This window comes from Gymnoscopelus braueri (assembly GCF_963280865.1).
Source record: "Gymnoscopelus braueri genome assembly, chromosome: 3".
NCBI lineage: Eukaryota > Metazoa > Chordata > Actinopteri > Myctophiformes > Myctophidae > Gymnoscopelus > Gymnoscopelus braueri.
Genome location: NC_137612.1, coordinates 11,434,852 through 11,454,449, shown reverse-complemented (window position 1 = coordinate 11,454,449; position 19,598 = coordinate 11,434,852). Strand labels below are relative to the sequence as shown.

General features: G+C 39.9%; 3 protein-coding genes across 3 annotated transcripts; 1 reads left to right on the top strand and 2 right to left on the bottom strand.

Annotated features, from left to right (window-relative positions):
• Positions 1–214: 214 nt before the first annotated feature.
• ccnd3 (cyclin D3) lies at positions 215–10,663 on the bottom strand (the record flags this gene model as incomplete). The annotated part of the gene is made up of 4 exons (XM_080423422.1): positions 215–450; positions 1,206–1,368; positions 9,959–10,067; positions 10,644–10,663. 4 exons carry the CDS (start codon positions 10,661–10,663, stop codon positions 215–217), a joined length of 528 nt encoding a protein of 175 aa, XP_080279548.1.
• On the bottom strand, positions 10,398–16,248 carry bysl (bystin-like). Its single transcript, XM_080424151.1, has 7 exons — positions 15,623–16,248; positions 14,713–14,869; positions 14,405–14,543; positions 14,056–14,189; positions 13,776–13,936; positions 11,578–11,680; positions 10,398–11,182 (listed from the first exon to the last, which is right to left on the bottom strand). Exons 1-7 carry the CDS (start codon positions 15,909–15,911, stop codon positions 10,828–10,830), a joined length of 1,338 nt encoding a protein of 445 aa, XP_080280277.1. The 5' UTR covers positions 15,912–16,248; the 3' UTR covers positions 10,398–10,827.
• Positions 16,249–16,650: 402 nt separating this feature from the next.
• Positions 16,651–19,066, top strand: med20 (mediator complex subunit 20). The gene is made up of 4 exons (XM_080425273.1): positions 16,651–16,799; positions 17,719–17,864; positions 18,017–18,270; positions 18,390–19,066. Exons 1-4 carry the CDS (start codon positions 16,786–16,788, stop codon positions 18,609–18,611), a joined length of 636 nt encoding a protein of 211 aa, XP_080281399.1. The 5' UTR covers positions 16,651–16,785; the 3' UTR covers positions 18,612–19,066.
• The last annotated feature ends 532 nt before the right edge of the window (positions 19,067–19,598 follow it).

Genomic DNA, 19,598 nt, shown 5'->3' with positions numbered 1-19,598 from the left:
TTGCACACAGACGGATGTTTCTTTTACTCATGTCATAACATGTCTAACCCTTGTCCTTCCACTGGTGCATCGGATGACTTGTTTGACTTTCGGGGCGAAGTTAAACAAACATGTAACAGACCAAACAAGGCATCCTGGATTATGGATATATATCTTGAATGTTATTTTTCCCTTTGCTAGTGAAATCTTTAATACCTGGGGGTTTGAGAAACTATTAAATGTGTGTATTTCTGCTAATGTTCAAAACAATCAAATAAAAATCAATGCTGGATATGTCCAAGTGAAGAGCGTTATAAATTACCTTTACCGGATCAATGACCAAAAGGTTGTCCAAATGCTGCATCAGTGTATCACTGGAGACCTTATCAACCAGGGGCTTCAGTTTTCCCATAGCAACCCCCACACTTGCACATGCAATAGTGGAGGGCATGTAAACTAAAAACTTGTACTCTGGGAACAGAAGAGAAGAGAAGGGAAAGAATAAAAACAAATGAGTTTGCATAGTTTCAGGATTTAAATAATGACCATTTTCAAGTGAGCTCTTAAGGACACTTATGAAATAGAGAGCACCAGTACAACCCAGACCACCCTGAAGAAAGACTACAAAATGAGATGAACAACACACCCTGAAAGACTAAAGCACATATAAGCAGACAATTCACAAAACCTGATAATCCTATAAAGTAGCTTTATTGCTGTCAGGAAAGACGATAAAACAAAGAACTAAGCTCAACAAGTCCTTTCTCAGATTTCTACATAATCAACAGCCAGGGAAGATTTTAGGGGGTTTACAACATCCCAGTCTGTCTAAAAGGCCGTAACTGACTGTATCTCAGAGTCATGTTGCCTCAGGCAACATCATGGAGTTTCGTGGGAAATCAGCCAGCTGAATAGACAGACATGGGTCTTTCACACCACACAATACAGGATTACACAAACTCAGCTCCCAGTCTCCCAAATGAACCGCTGACACATCGTAATCAAAGTTATGGCTGCTTTGTGCCCGTTGTTCTCTAAAGACAATGTCGCTTGATTTCAACAAGTGAAATTATAACATTTATAATTTGTCACTGATATAGCCTAATGGCAAAGCTAATCTTGTACACATAATTAACATAACATTCTGAAAGAGATGAAATATACAATATGTCCTCTCAATTGTTTCTCAGACACATGACTAAAGACCATGTTTACAGCCTACTTACCTGTGGCTGCCAGGGCAATGTATGAGTGTGCATGCCGGTATGCAATGTGGAGGTGACGGGGATGAACACATGGTATGGCATGAAGAACTGACAGCAGGAAGTCATAGGGTACCACAGAAGCCAGGCACCAGTCTAACCTTGAGACCACTACCATCCCACATTCCTGGAACGGATACACATTTTTAGCAAATCCAGCATTTGGACAATCAATCAACACAGTATTTCATAAAGTCATGAAAACCCCTCATTAATATTACTCATAAAACACCAGTTATTTGTAAACGTGTGGAAACAGTCCAATAATAGTCTAATTCCAAAATGCACGATTGCATTGGCAAACATAGCCTAACCGTAGACATATTTCAGTGAACTGAAATGGGCCTATGTCATACAGTAGATATTAAAGGGATCTGCTTAGGGTTGTTTCTTGTGTTTTAGGAGTACGATTTCCTGAATACATTTGGGGAACCATGGTGCCATGAAAAGCGAGTACACCCCATGAAAATCTGTGTCCATTTCAACATAAACTTATGGAAACCTAGACCTTATTTCAACATTATTAACTAGATAATTTAACAAATGATAGTGGAAAATATTTATAATATATATATTTATTCCACATAAATAATGACAAAACCTGTTTTCTCATGCAGACAAAAGGTACACCAAAAGGTTCAATAGATGGTGATTTGGTAGACAGAACTCATTGTAGACATCGACTGAGAGGAATATTTGCCCACTCTTCAGTACAGAACTCCTTCAACTGTGTAATATTTGAGGGCTTTCTTGCATGTAACTAACTACTGCCCACTTCAAGTTCCCCCACAACGATCTGGACTTTGACATTCTGCAAGTAGGCTACATTGCATTTGCTGCCCAGGGAGTTGATTTGATGTGGGCAGGTGTTCCAGGCAACTATTTCACTGACTGCTAGCCAGTCATTTCTAGTTCATCGATCAGTAGTGATTTAGCTTCCTGACATACTGTAGATGTCAGATGCTGATGGAGAAGTGTTTCTGCTTCAAATGAAGATGATGTCTGTCCAATGCAGTTGATAATTATTCATAGTTGATTAATCAGTAATGGTTTGTCTTTCTGCCAGGCAACTTTATTGAACAGCTGCCTGCAAAGCTGATGTAAGACTGCTTCACAGCCAACCCAAGGTTTTTCTGGCAAACAGCTAGCTGGACACTCATATTATTTTTTGAGAGTGGATTCTTCCTTCCTGCACCCCTTCAGAAAAAATTTGGCCCGTCTCTGAAAAGCCATAGTTGCATGCAGATCCTAACCTGGAATTCTGACTGGACTTTACCTGTACTTCCCTAAGCATCTTTCAATCAACTCTTGAGCTGAACTCATCTGGAAGGCCCGGCCAAGAGATATTTTATTCATTTATAGATTAACTTTGAACAGTGGAATTGTTTATTTCATGTTTCATAGAGGAGATGGCTTTGAAACTCCTCCCAGACACATGAGCATCAACAAACTTTCTTCACAGGGCCTTGGAGAGCTCAGACTTGGCATGACATTACAAGTCAACAGCAACTGAACCTGGCTTCCAGTAGATCCTTTTCAAAGCAGACATTTTGATGGGTAAACACAGCTGGAGGTAATAAATAACCGTAATTGTGGTTGTGTGGGATTTAGGTGTTACTTCATGCTGGTGTCGTATATGATCCATTGATCAGACAGGAAAATCACTATTCCCTAACTTTTCCCTAAGTGCAAGAAGAACAAGGATCCAGTTTGAAAGAGGGTTTGTCCACAGAAATGTATTTATTTCCATAGACGTTGACATCTGCATTGCCAATCACAGAGTGTAACTCAAATCACCAAACATCATACTTTATACAGACAGACATTTGAAATAGGACCTCCTCTCTGTCCTCCGTCTTGACCACTCACAAACAAGCTTTTAGAAACAAAAGGCTTCTTGGCCCGCCTCTCTCAGTCATCACAAGGAATTAGCATCCGCCTAGTTTTAAACATGTGACAATTTACTTTAACCCTTATCTATAAAACTATACTTTTACACAAGCTCATATTATGAAATCTTTGTTTAACATCTTATTAGCTTCAAATTAAGTCCACACACATTATACATTCATAATTGCAAACAGCAGTTAGAAATACAATGAATTAACAAAGACAACAGTTACTTCAAGACTGAATATTTTCCTTAAATTACATTTCTCTTTGTTAACAACACAAGTCATAGTTGTCAAGACTTTAATCATTTTAACTACACACTGCAGACCTAAGACTGAAGAATAATAAAAGTGTATATATTTTACTGTCATCTTGACCTGGCTTCCAACCATTCACTACACATATCCTGTCTGTAGCTGATTAGCCCAGGAAGGAACAATGATTACTCTGATTAGTTTAAATGAATACAAAAGACTTCTTCTGATAATCAAAACAAGACAGAGGGTGTCAATGCCTCTGAACCATGAAACAAAAGGTTTATCAAAACGACTGTTGTGCCTCTCACCTCCTACAATGGCCAGGAACTCTGAACTGATTGCATTACAGCTGAGCCCACACTAAGTTGGGTGAAATCTCTCTCTGGCTTACATTATTTGACCAAAGGTCAAACTCAGTCCTAAATACAAACCTTGTTTTACCAATTAAATGGAAAATCATAGAAATATGCTTGAAACGATACTTTAGTCCTGGATATACCATATAATTTCCCCTCTTGGAGGAATATCAATAATCCTCCATAAAAAGGGATATCCAGAGACTTATCTCAATCTTTACTTGAAGGTGATCTCCAAAATCTATTTGAGACAACAGATTCTCCTGTGTATTTGTTAGCATAATAGCGACCCCTCTGGTGGGTTTAAGGAACTAGTAATAGATCAACGCTTAATTATTCTGTATATTACTGGAGATGAAAAGCAATCTTCATATGGTTACTGGTCAAAACACATCATATAACATCCTTTAACATGAAATGTTCTTAGTGTTCACGCGCACAGATATGATCTCTGTTCTTTCTTTTTTCGCTTATACTAACAACGCAATGTTTCTGGTAGGTCTCCTTCTTTGAATGTCCATGTTTGCACCTGAAGAATGATCAGTCATTAAAACAAAAGCTGTTCCTCATTGTCCAAAAACTGAAACCACGAAAAAGACTTTCACCAGGCCACTTCCTTGAATCTTGAAATCACTGCCACAGCCTTTCAGCCGTGCTGCCCAGTGCAGTTCCAGATTCGTCCAACAGATAGCTGCATTTTTACAACAGAGCGCTCTACTAGCGACCGCAGGAGACGTGATAACACACTCCCCACGAAGAACCCCACCATTGCAAGTCCTCCACTCTGCCGGCACCCGCTGTCCTCTCCTCACAACATACCCGCCACGAAGAACCCCGTCCATCCACAGGTTCCCCGCTCTGCCGTCAGCACCGCAGCGCGCCCTTCTAGCGATCGCAGAAGATAAGTTTGTGCAGCCAGATGAGTCGTACAGCCATCCTAGATCTGGTCACGAGATCCTCTCCCTGTAGATTTTCGAAAAGTTGTCGTCATGTCGTGCCGATGTCCATAATGCACCTGCACTGTGGTAACGTGATCCGTCCACCCAACGCAAGGCAAAGATCCAGACCCGGTTTCCTGCCGTGGACGATTTGTAGATTGGAGGCTTGCACTGCTCCTGGATCACCAGGCTGTCCCACCATGCCTCTCCTGTCGTAGGCCTCCTGCTGAGCTGTCAAACCAGACCTCGTTGTGGACATTTGTAGAGCTCCATGGCATCCCAATGTCCTTCGTTGACAGCAGAAACAGTGGAGTGTTGATGGGCCTCGTCTGTGAACCTTTTTGGTAGAGCAGCTTGATATCTTTGGCGAGCTCCATTCGGTCCCACAGCATCCATAAGTGTCTCCAACTCCCTCCATCTCAATCTGTTCTTAGTTCATAAAAACACTTGGAAAAAACTTTCCTACAGAATCTAAACATATGACGGTGTAAAATTCAGCCTCTTGCCTAACAAGGTGTTATAATCAGTACATTGTAACCATGATCTAGTAATTTTATTCCTACATAACATTAACTCAATCTCACATTATAGACTACTATGTTACTTTTCAGAATTTTCCTCCTTGTTATATCTTACAAAACAATGATTCCCATTTGTTACTCATACATCAGAACGTTTTAGCATTTTCCTAATAGTGAATACCATTTTTCACAGTTTTAGCAACTTTTTTAACTCTATTTTCCTAACAATACTTCAAAATGTGTAGGCCTACTATAGTAATCTCTGTATAGGCGTTCCCCTCTGGATCCTAAATTTTATAATAACAGAACTTTCACTCTCAATATTTTCAAAATGTGTACACTCCTTAAAGCATACTAAAATCTATTTTACTTAAGTACAGATTTGCGAAGATCAGTGCCGGTGATGACTCGTCACAAGGGCGTAGAGCAGCTTTACACAAAAATGAAGCAGACCCCCCTTTCTGTCTGTCAATTATTAACTAACTTACTACCTTAAGCCTATCGTTGGCTTCTTGAGCATGAGGATAAATTCCCCTCCAGACACAGATTGTGGCCCTCAAGGTCTGCCAAAACTATACTAATTACTTAGGTCTGCATCAGAAAATTACTCTTTCCACCCCTATAACTCACATCAACCAACACTTACCTTAAATCTGTACCCTGTGGTCAAATTCTCTTTCTTTCCCTGGCTCCTAGCAAAAACAAACGAACAAAAATTTGGTAATTTCAAAAATGGCACAGAACATCTCCTATATTGCATGCTTAAGTATTATAAATATTATCTATTCCTTGGACAAAAAGTTTCAGCTTATTTTTAGCCCCAGTGGTGAGCCATTGAATTAGGTTTTTAGCTCACCATTGAAACTCTGAACATTACTCAATTTGTGATATATAAAAGGATAATGACTCAGACCGGAACTGTTAACAAGTTGTCACTCAATTTAAGGCAAAGTTTTATCTAACATCCAAGCACAACAAAGAAAAGTCTGTATCTTTTCAAGAAAACCTGCAAAGAAAAAGTTTGATACCTTCTCTTAACTCCCCAATGCACATGGCTTAATCCTCCTTTTTAACCTCTAATTATATCCAAAACCTTAATTTTAAAATCAGCTCCATCTGCGCATCACTCATGGCTCAGTTCAACTAAATCATTTGTCTATTAATCAAAGAACGTATGTGTAGCTAATACATCCATTCCTCAATTTCTAGGCACCTTTTAACAGATCCAAAATATGGCCGTGCCATGCTATCCCCGCCGTGATCAATCTCAGCGTCTCCCCAGAGAAAATACGAACGATTCCGTTTCTTGGCCAAAGTAACGAAAATCTCCCATGGGCGTGCACTCCCAGGTCATATCTCTCAGGAAAAAAGCCTCAATCTTACACAACAGGGACAGCACGTTCACAACAATACATTAGACCAGCAAAATCATTAAACCGCCATAAATAAAGCACAAAACAGACCGAAATCGATTCTATCTAATAAAACTTTAGTAGTATTCAATTAAATATTTTTCACACGAATATCAACAAGGTCTGTAGTCGATCAAATTTAACCCTTGCTTATAACATTCCAATTATATTCCTAAATTCACTTTTTACTGTCTTCTTTGTAGATTACTTTAACAGTTCAAAAAGATTCTTTCACTTTCACTATTATTTAGACTATTATTTTGAATAGTTATGTTTCTGTTCAACAATTGAATATCTACACAATTATTTCACATCTCTCCCCTCTTACAACACATATTCTACAAAAAATGTGTTGTAAAAAAATGAAACCCTCCAACCCCAAAAAACAGCACTGGGTACAAGCTATCCCAAGCACACAGTGGCACCGAAAAACTCTCAACATCCAGGCGTAAAAAAAGAAAATAAACAAAACAAAATAAAATAAAACCACCTAACCTTCCCAAGACACAGATCACAACAACCACAGACCGCGCCCCCCCCCCAGGGAAAAAAATCGCGCGTGTCAACAAACAACACACACACACACACTCACATCTCCTAAAACATCAAAATAACCACATAACTTTCTGCAAATACACCTTTGGATGGCAGGCAATTGTTACAAGCACAAGTCCTGCTTTTACAACCGAAAACATAATTAGATCAGTTAAAGCTGATTTTGTGTTCTATAAATAACAACACTAGACATCTCAACAACACAAAGACACACTCAGGACAAGACCAACATACAATGAGACAAACATCACCTCCTCCTCACAAACACTCTCACATACACCCAAAACTGACATTACCAACCACACAACAAAGACACAAAACAACATTACCGCGTCACCACCGCCAGTAAACAAACAAAGACAAGACCAGCTTCACAACGTGAAGAACACCAAACACAGAATCAACATCAAGCTAGCATCAACACAGCCATTTTGAAATGAAATAGCATTACCACAAAAGTGACAATTCAAGATAAGCAGTACACAGCCGAAAAGCCATGACAGCAAAGAGCAAAATCCACTCCACCCATCACCAGAAAAAAGAGAGTAAAACAACTCAAAACATCAGCAGTCACCATCCAACCACATCCATCATCATCCATACAAGTCCATTCAACATCCATCCACAACATCCAACCTTATCAGCAACATCCAACCGTATCATCATCATCATCATTAAAAGGACATTTTAAACGCCCCAGAAAAAGCATCGTGTTTAACCAACGAGCCGGTGTATAAACGCCTGATCAGAGCCGAGTACCCATAACCGGAGTCCTTGCTTTAATTCCATAAAAATAGTAACACTTTAAAAGTCGAGACTATAGGCAGGAAATGTAAAGGCCATATGAGCCCCGCCTTCCATCCTTACCCTAAGGGCCTACAGGATTTAAGAGATTACATAATCAGCAAATTTATTACATCCTTTCCATAAAGGCCTACAGGATTGAAGAAACTAAATAAACAGTAAATTTACTACATTAAGGCTAGGAAGTGAAGCCACGTAACCAATGTTGTCGCGTAGATATATGTTTAATGCATCACACATATCTAAGCGACCCCACCTTTCAAAACCGGAACGTCATTGCACAGGAAAATAGTGAAGTGTCCCGTCGGATCCAAAAAGGACCAAAATACAGATTCTTTGTCCACCGATCGACGGGAGAAATAGACATCAGCTTAAAAATGAGTCCGCTCTCCGGAAGATACAGGGCCCAGCGTGGTTGCCAATTATGTCGTATATGATCCATTGATCAGACAGGAAAATCACTATTCCCTAACTTTTCCCTAAGTGCAAGAAGAACAAGGATCCAGTTTGAAAGAGGGTTTGTCCACAGAAATGTATTTATTTCCATAGACGTTGACATCTGCATTGCCAATCACAGAGTGTAACTCAAATCACCAAACATCATACTTTATACAGACAGACATTTGAAATAGGACCTCCTCTCTGTCCTCCGTCTTGACCACTCACAAACAAGCTTTTAGAAACAAAAGGCTTCTTGGCCCGCCTCTCTCAGTCATCACAAGGAATTAGCATCCGCCTAGTTTTAAACATGTGACAATTTACTTTAACCCTTATCTATAAAACTATACTTTTACACAAGCTCATATTATGAAATCTTTGTTTAACATCTTATTAGCTTCAAATTAAGTCCACACACATTATACATTCATAATTGCAAACAGCAGTTAGAAATACAATGAATTAACAAAGACAACAGTTACTTCAAGACTGAATATTTTCCTTAAATTACATTTCTCTTTGTTAACAACACAAGTCATAGTTGTCAAGACTTTAATCATTTTAACTACACACTGCAGACCTAAGACTGAAGAATAATAAAAGTGTATATATTTTACTGTCATCTTGACCTGGCTTCCAACCATTCACTACACATATCCTGTCTGTAGCTGATTAGCCCAGGAAGGAACAATGATTACTCTGATTAGTTTAAATTAATACAAAAGACTTCTTCTGATAATCAAAACAAGACAGAGGGTGTCAATGCCTCTGAACCATGAAACAAAAGGTTTATCAAAACGACTGTTGTGCCTCTCACCTCCTACAATGGCCAGGAACTCTGAACTGATTGCATTACAGCTGAGCCCACACTAAGTTGGGTGAAATCTCTCTCTGGCTTACATTATTTGACCAAAGGTCAAACTCAGTCCTAAATACAAACCTTGTTTTACCAATTAAATGGAAAATCATAGAAATATGCTTGAAACGATACTTTAGTCCTGGATATACCATACTGGAAAAACAGAAAACCCCAAATGAATCACACCCATAACCTTCAGCAGCGTTTAACAGTCAAAATGGCTGTAGTACCATCCATATTACCTCCTTTTAAAGATGCTCTAATGATTAGTCTATTCACTTGCACCTGATTAATTCACCTGCTTCAACTAGTCGGAAGATGGGATGGAGAAGTAGGGTCTATAGGGGTGTACTTTAAATTATATTTCTAGCCTTTATTTTAGCTGGATAGGGTCATTGCAAAATGTGATTTTCTACTGCCATTTGTACAGCTATTATGGGGTACATTTAGTTTTTCACAGCACTGTAGCCTTCCTTGGTTCTTAGTTGGTGACCATTATGTTATCACATCTACCACAATAAATTAAGTGTTGCCTTTACCAAAAAAAACTCAAAATTGTACTTAAGGACAGTACTTCAGTAAATGTAATTAGTTACTTTCCACCACTGAGAGCTACCCAGTTGGGACATACAGCATTCTGCTTGCATTTTTTCATGCATGGCTGGATGAACTGTCTTTATGAACTGTGCCAAAGTAGTCCGAGACCCTGGTGGTCTTCTCCTGGGCCAGTAGATTCTGCAGAGTACGGTAGTCCCTCGTCAGGTCCCGCACAGCAGGCCCGGACCACCACAGGCTGCACAGTTAGATGGATTTTAACATCAAATCCATCTGATGAGTTGCTAGCAAGCCTACAAAGACTGATACCGTATTTAGCCAAAGTTCAAGCGCTGATAATGTTACCTTTTTTGGGGCTTCGGAGCCTGGAATGTCGTTATTTTTTTATTAGCCTAAACTGCTTTTCCATCGTCCTAGACTAGATCATAATTTTTTTTAAACAATCATAACCAGTGACCGGCGTCGTGTTCCAGCTGTCAGGTCAAAGTGATGTGGGACAGGTGGCTGTCGTCATGGCAGCATGACACTTCAGCCCCTGGAAGATGTGTTCCTTAATAACACACGCATACAAATATGTTTTTTTTTTAATGACATCTTTTTTTGTGGGTTACATTAAATCATAAAGAACAGAACAAAACATGGACATATACAATTCAGCAGCTATGATACCCTACCCAAATACATTTGAATGACCAATCACTTCTTAGTCTGTTGTCTCAAAAAATAATCTCTTTAACAAAATGTAGCCTATGTCAAATAGATTGTGGTAGAGTATTCTCAACTTGAAAACAATGCATTCCAACAATGGGATTACAGCAGTTTGAAGTCTACCATTTCATCGTCCACAACACATGATGGGTGTTGGTAATGGTTATCTTGTCCTTTTACCTTAAACAGGGCACAAAGCATATAAATAAATAAGGCTGGAGTTAATAGAAACAAACAAAGCCTTAGATCTGCTAGAGACTCTGGCATGAGAAGGACGGTGCGCCAAACGCTCAGTCCATAGCCATCGTAACGGGTATGGCGTTTTCAATATCACGCGACTCAGAATTTTGTAGCTCCCGGCGGACCTCTGCAGAGATCTGTGGGTGCGCCTGCACCTTGATCAGGTCTAGCAGTGCCGTCTTCTGTTCGGAAGCCAGGTCGGCCTTGTAGCGTTGCGACAGGGTGAGAAGACTCTGATGCCATAGGACAGGAAGGACACGCTTCTCACTGCGGAAGGACAGGAAATGGCCTACCAAGGCATCCAAGACACGGAAAGGCACAGCATATTTCTTGTCTAGCAAGAGGCGCAGGAAGATACTGTTGGCGCCGTTGTACTCCATCTCGGCTAATTTAAGCATTGCAGCACTGGAAGGAATGGAAAAAACATATCATTTGATGTAGAGCCTAAAACTTCCATTATACATTACAAATGCCTTCTAAATCAGAAGTTCTTAGTTTCAAGATTTTTTTAAAGAAATGTTCAAAAATAGCAGATGTACAAGCTCGCATCGCGGCACAAAGTGACGCGCTGTGAGCTTGTACATCTGCTATTTTTTAATAGCCAACGCAAAAATCTAAAATTACACAGATACTTTCCCGGTTTTAATGGGTTAACAAACATGCCATTCTGTAAGAAATATATACCTCTTGGGTTTATATTTTTATTAATGAATGATGATCCTTCAGACATGCTGGAAAAGTGCTGACATTTGGAAAACAGAAAACCTGTTAACGAAAGGTAAATCCTTCACATCACAGACCTGGAGTGGAGCACGGGAATTGAGCACTTTGTGAGTATGCTGCCAATGATGATGGCCTCTCTGAGGGTGCATGTTCCAGATTCACAGAGTGGGATCAGTATACCTAGATAGAAGAACAGGAGCGGAAGTTTAAAGCCAAGTCTTAAGTAATTTGCCACCTACACAGTACATTTTTATATTTAAAACAAATAAAAAATAACACGCGAAACAGCTTTTAATACCACAATTGGTCAGTCAAATTATCCATTTGATGTTTAGCCTGAGATTGACGGCAGATTGACAGAGAAATATTTGTTAATAACAGCCTAATAATCAAATGGATAATGGGTAACACAATTGTAAATACTGGGTGAAGTCTATGAATGACATACATTATTTTGAGAAGAAAATAATAAACTGAATAACAGTAACTCCCAGTGGCAACCAGAGACTGTGAAAAAGGCAACTCCATTCCCCATTAACCCCATTCACATCTGTCTATCGTAGAGAAACACTGCCACCTAGTGGTTTTGCATTACTCAGTTTTCAAACTAATGGAAGCCACTCCAGAGACCAGACTGGTCAGTCAAAGGACAAAAAAGACCCATCAAAGTAAGGAGGAACAGTGATAATTGAGTGAACAAGTTAGATAGGTCATGATAAACGAATTTAACATAACAATAATTTAACATAATAAATGGTCTCAAACCTTGTGTAAGATATAATTTAAATTAATCAAGATTAAAAAAGGTTCTTGGGATGGGATCTATTCATCCCAATCTTCTCTGTAATTAGCAGGGACTTTAGGGTGCCGATTCGATATGTACTGCGATTTTGTAAATATTCAGACGCATTGTTACAATTTTTATGATTTTGTAACTTTATTTTTGGCATTTTTTATGCCTTTATTGATAGTACAGTAGGTAGACAGGAAACGGGGAGAGAGAGATGGTGAGTGACACGCAGGAAAGGCCGTAAGGATCGGGACTCGAACATGTCAGTAACTGTCAGGCTACATTGGAGCCTAGGTGCTTGGTCCGGGCCTCTGTTTACTTTATTAAAGGTTTCATGACGTTCAGTTTTACCACACATTAAAAGTCTTTGTCATGGTCCTTCAAACGTGTATAGAAAGTTTTAACAAAAAAATCCACTCCATTGATCCATGGCAGGTGTTTTTCTCTCACATTTCTAAAGCCTTTTCAACTGCAATAAAAAAAGAAATCTTTGCCTGCGGGTGTCGCTGGTGAGGGATTTTGCCTGTCAATCATCGCCTCTGCTCCGCCCCCCCCCCCCCCCCCCCAAAAGGAAAGGATAGGGGAGGGGAGGGGCGAGGAGGAGAGTGGGCGGGATTAATCGGCTGTGACCTCACTGTCGAAGGGCCAAGCTCAGATTACTTTTCAGCCTAATTATTCAGAAAACCCCAGACCACAGAAAATCCACTGAATGTTCAAAGTTCAGATTTTTTGGGTGTAATTGAGGTCATAAAACCCCCCAAAAAAAATAAAAAATAAAAAAAAGTGAAAATGAATGTCATATAACCTTTAACCCCTTCAAACCGGGACAGCATCTGTGCCATTTTAGATGTTGCTATATAGCAACATACATATTTCAGAAAACTGTTAGGATTTAAAAGGGCGTTTTCAGAATCGGCCACAAGTCTAAATGGGTTAATAGTAGGTTATAAAAAACAGATAATATTCTAATTTGTTAGGTAAGATGAAGTATAAAATAGGGTGGTGAAACCCAGGCGGTGCAGTGCTCTTCTTGCCAAGAATGATGATTTGATGAAGGATAGGACAGTGCACAATCACAAACAATCCCAAGTATTTCACGGTTCAACAGCACCATGTCTATGAAGCATTTGGTGACATCACTGACACTGTCGAACCGGGCTTGAACCAGATCCCAATACTCAAACTTCTATCCTCGCGTCCTCCACTCGCGAGGATTGATTCCTTGTACATTAGCCTTGCCTCCGAGCGAGGAGGTGAGGCAAGGATGGAGGAATCGATTGGGTTCGCTCTTAAGGCAATGGGAATGCTCAGCATAGCAACGACAATACGGTTTGGTAATTGATATGGGGGGTGGGGGAAAGTCATATTTACAAACTTCTCAATTCTGTTATTGTTTTCAGATATGATACAGTAGGCATCTCAATATAACACCAGTGCCATCAAAATTCCACAAATATTCCTTCAAGTGAAAAAAATCCTCCTCACCTTTAAACCATGCCCCTGGTTTGAACAGGGCCTTCTTGAGGGCACTGTACAGGTGAAAGTTGAGTTTTTTGTACTCTTGAATATCATCCCTTATTCTGGGCAGTAACACCAGGTTGTAAAAACGCTGGGCCATTCTCTCTTTCAGATTGGATGAGAAGATTCTACACAAGAAGAGAAATGTAGTATTATCTCACGTTTCATAATGACAATTTAAAATATCTATTATCAATATATTAATTATTCATCTGTACAACTGCACCCAAAATAATAGTTAACTGACCTTGTTGCCTGGTACATGGCAGCTGCAGTCCAGGTCTCTGGCTCTGTCAAATAAAGAATCTGCTCCCAGTTTGATAGTGCTGGGATAATTTTGAAAGCTTTTGGTAGCTTACCACTGCGATATTTAGACAGAACCTGACACAACAGAGAAAAAAATTACTTTAAGTATCACATCATTTGCTCTTGTGGATATCTTTATGGTCTTTACCTAAACATAAAATGTTTCAGACATTCCCTGTACTGAAAATGTGCCTTTTGTGCCAATTTTCATTAATTCCTCCAATACCAGTCCTTAATTTCTAGACACTAAGGAACCATACAGGCAAAGTGCTACCCTTCATGCATCTCACCTTGCCAACGCCTTTGTAGACTTCAGTGACCCTGGGGTCTAACTGAGGCATGGGTACCCCTGACACCTCCGACATCACTGTGCCCACTTCAGTCTGCTTCTCTGTAATCTTCTCCATAATAATGTCTGCCAACGTTCGTCTACAAGAAAAAGAGCAATGAGTTTCACAAAAGAAAGTTAGAAACTACCATTTGATGCAGAAACTAAGCGTATTAACAATGTACCCTATGCAGTATGTAACCAACAAACCAATGCTGATTCAGCCTAGAGCCGATTTGGAGTTAAAGTAAAATTTGTGCTACATCTTGCCTCATTGGTGGGTTCTTATTCATGAACATTTCAATGGCCTTCTCATCCTCTGGGTCAACGGCCACTTCAGTTTCACAGCCATCGTCGACATCACCTGCACCAGCATCCCCCAGGGCTGGCCACTCCTCATCAGAGTCTGCATCCTTAGTATCAGGCCCTAAAATGACATTACAGAACATCGGACAGTTACAGTGGAGCATATTTGCCAGTACAAAACTAACCTTGTTAATCCTCTATCTATGGTGTGTGATTTGATAGATTCATCACATTTACCTGTCGAGGGCTTTTCATAATACCAGTGTCAAAACATAATGAGGGATATCAAAGTGATGCCATACTATAAAACCAATCAAACATTGGTTTGAACAGCAATACAATTACTTTAATAGACACTTTTGACACCTTAGTGTTATATTTTGCAACACTGTTTATGATTGTAATCTATACGTCACCTCTGTACGTTTGTAGGGATAGTTCTTATATATATTTTTGCAAATATTAATGCCATTTTGGATATATCAGCCTCTTGAAAAGTTGAATAGCTCCGACGGAACCCCGTAGGGGCTACCTCTTGAAAGTAGTTGAAAGGACAAAACAAGGACCACTACTATTAAGCTGTCAGTTGTGTTGTGTATCTGAAAATACTTATGTGCATTGTGTACATGTAGCCTTGGATCAAGACTACCATCGATGTATTTTATCGATTTTGACATTTGCATCTCATAGATATTAAAGTAAAAGTCAGACTCGATAAAATACATAGATGATTTGATAGTCTTGGTCCAAAGCTAGCCTTGATACAAGAGTCAAGACTGTCATGACCCATGACCGTCTTGATCCAGGGCTAGATCCAAGGCTAGAGTACACGTATGTGGGAGCAGCTGAATAACTTTACATTATTTTTTTTTACCGAGAACTGTAGTCTTTGGTTTCTTGTTGTCAGGTCCCACCAGTCCATACTCTGTCTGCAGCTCCTCCTGTTGGATCCGCGCCTGTTCCAAGATCTTTCGTGACAGACGTTCGTCCACGTATTCGTCCTCGTTTTGTCCCCGTCCGTCCCTGTTCTTCACCCGGCCGGGGGCTCGAACCATGTCCCCTTGTAGGATCTGATCGGACAGCGCCACCATTCCTCCTCCTCCTCCTCCTCCTCCACTCTTCTCACCACGGTCTCCGCCCTTTGATTTCTTCACTTTCGGCATATTATTCGCAATTGTGAAAAGTGGATCAAACGTAAATCGTTCCTGTTATCACCAGTGAGTCGATGTGTATTTACTCTCCAGTAAACAGACTGATGTCTGCTCGTCAACACGTGGTGCGAGTTGCTCCGGCGGTATGTTTTTCCGGTGTACAGGAAGTGGCGTAAATTACGTCACAAGTGCCGTAATGTTTTTGTTTTTATATCATTATTTGTATTGTTATTGGTTTCGTTTGATACACTCGAGAGTTCATTTAAAGCGCGTTATTAAACTATGGGAATATTCGTATTAACCATTAAATGTGTGTCCACCGAGTTGTTTAGTCTCGTGAGTGGAACTTGTCTGCTGGCTATGCATCACGGTTGCCAGGTTTTGCGAGAGAAATAAGCAATCTGGTCTATGAAAAGAAGCCCAAATGAACACATGAGCCCTTTAACCGTCGGCTATATTCAGAAGAATCTTGGCCTCATGGGGGGAAAAAGTGAACATTTTGAAACACCAATCTTGCATGAGGGTCCTTGGATAATTACATATTAATTTGGGGGTCCTTGACATGAAAATATTTTAGAAGCACTGGTTTAAACAACATTACCAATATTTACAAGCAACTTTACAGAAAAACAAGCCCACATTCGCTTATAATAAGCAGACCTGACACCGTGTTCCAGGACCGGAAAAGAAAGAACGATATTAACCGGAAGTCTTCCAGGGTATCGCCAGTTGAAAAATAACAGATCTACAAGCTAACAAACAACCATAGCTAACAAGCTACGTCAGCAGGCTGTTAGCTTGTAGATCTGTTCTTTTTGGGCAGCTACACGCTCGCGCATGCGCGCTAGTCGGAATTAACAAAGTGTGCATCTGGCGGTAGAGCGAAATGGGGGTTACATGGTGAGTTGAATACTTAGTTTATTGCTTTAGAATAGCGGTGCTCACCTAAAACATTTAACAATTTATTTAAGGCACTTTTGTGTCATCATTTTAATCTGCACATTCCACGTTTCGATCACTAGGATCTTGATCGAAACGTCGAATCTGCATACACAAACTGTGGGGGGGGCATTGTGCAGCCTTATTTTATTGCACATCATGGATACTTGCATGAACCATCTCTGTATCTGTATCTGTATCTGTCTGTCTCTTATATGTCATCCTGATTTGTGTGCATGGGGATCTCATCGTAAACAAGCTCAGTGCTTTAATGAGTCTTCCAGTTTAGTAGACCGTGTATTGTGAATTTGTACTTCCATGTACTGTTGTTCTCATGTCTTACTAAATAAAGTACATCAATCAATCAAAACAAACCTTTTGATCTGCATGGAATATTGGTAACAGGATAGGTGGGCACCAAGGAAGTGGGCACCTCGATGTTAAGTTGGCATTTTTTTCCAAAATGTTAACATTTTCCAAATATTATTTTTTAAGTAAAGTATACATACAACGATTAAGGTATAATATTTCTCCAATTGCTACAAAACATATAAATGCTGTCATTTTGGGGCATAAACAAGTTGAAGGATAAAAGTCTGGTAATGATGTACCGTGCATTTTCACATCATGTATAATTTACATTACTGGACAGGACACCATTTTTCATATATATATATATATATATATATATATATATATATATATATATATATATATATATATATATATAACATTTAGGACAAAATAGCCAATTTTACATCGAGGTGCCCAGATGTACCTAGTGCCCACCTATCCTGTATCCGAATTATTTAGTGTTTGTTTTTGTTCCATGCTATGCACATACGGTAGTAACATTGTGCTGTTTTCGTGTGCTTTCAAGTGTCTGCCAAGTGCCTGTTGCAGAGGGAAAGAGTGTCCAGGCCACGGTGGACATACTGCACAAGAAACTGGAACTACTGGGTGCTATAAAGCAGGGAAGCTTTACTGTAGATTGTGAGACATACCATCCCACTGGAAATGTCAGCGGTAAATAATGCATAGTTTCTCTCCTGTTTCCTCTACAAAATCACTTGTATGAAGACTGCACACTGCATCTGTGATGCTTGTTGCCAGGCATGCACATTTGTGCTAGACATTGTGGCAACTTTAACTGAACTTAATTACGCTGTCTTTAACAGGTCAACCCACCAAACTCTTATATGTGATGCACAACTCTGAGACCCCTCTGAGCTGCCTTGCCCTATTTGAAGGTGGCCCGTGCCTCACAGCAGACGGAAACTTTGACGTCCTCATGGTGAAACTTAAAAGTCACTTTCAGAACGCCAAGGCGCACAAGGTGGAGTGCCGGGGCTCCAGATATCGCTACTGTGACTTCCTAATAAAGATTGGCACTGTAACAATGAGCTCCAGCGGAAGGGGAATATCAGTAGAGGTGTGTACACGGTGAACTGATAAACATGCACATAGTGGGTGGGTGTAAAATTCTGTGGTGTAACTGTGTGTGTGTGTGTGTGTGTGTGTGTGTATGTGTATGTGTTTCCGTTTCCTCAGGTGGAATACTGTCCTTGCGTGGTTCCGGGTGACTGCTGGAACCTAATGAAAGAGTTCATGCAAACCTTCCTTGGTCCAAGTGTCCCTGAACTTCCATCTGTGTTTGCCACCAAACCCGAGGGCCTCTACGCGCCATCAGACTGTGTTGACACCATGACTCAGTACTTGGAGTTGTTTAATAAGCTTCGTAAGCAACAGATGCCAGGAAGCAATGTGCGTTGAAGTCACAATGGCAACGGATGACTTTGCTCATATTGCTTATTTATTATGGTTCTATGGATCAATGGCCAGTTTTCCAAGTATTAATCACAGCTCGTAAGACTTTTTGAAGAGTGAACACTGCAGTGCCTGGATGATCCCTCTGCCCACAAATGGATTACAGCATATGTGGTGTAAACAAGAGACTGGAACGAGAAGTTCTAATAGCAGACTGGAAGTTCCTGACACGATGATGAAACTCATTAAAGAGTATATCCATGCTTAATGTTATCTTTGTTGGACTTTCAGCAATCAAATAAACAAAATAAACACATTGGGGTGTTTTGTTATTTTGGGGGATAGTAGGGGGAGGTCAGTAACATGAAATTAGGGTTTTGTCATTTAGAAAAAAGGTTTTGTTTTAAGACGATGAAGAATATTCATTGAATTAAAAAACACCCGATTTCTTTTTTTTATCACTTGGTGTAATCCTGTGTCGTCATTTCATTAAAAGCTGAGAAAAAGTAATAAAAATGTTATATTCTGTGGGGGTTGTTGTTGTAGCCTTGGTTCAAGATTATCATATATGTATTTTATCGAGTCTTGACTTTTACTTTGTCGAAATCTATAAAACATTGGTTCTCAAAGTGGGGTCCTTGGGGTGGGGGGGGGGGGGTTACCAGGGTGCAGGGAGTCCCCAACAAAACTAGTCTATGGCATCACAATCATTTTAACCACTTGAACCATATTTTATACTTTGGCTATTCAAAAATAGCAGGTATACAAGCTCATAGCGTGTCACTTCATGCTGCTTGTTGCTATGAGCTTGTAGATCTGTTATTTTTGAAAAAAATCCTGGCACAAAAATATTTTTTGAGACGGGATCCCCAGCAAAAAATTCCTGAACATCATTTTGGGGGTCCTTGACATGAAAAAGTCCACTGCTATAAAATACATCTATGCTAGACTATCATAGATGTATTTTATAGCAGTGGTTCTCAAACTTTTAGC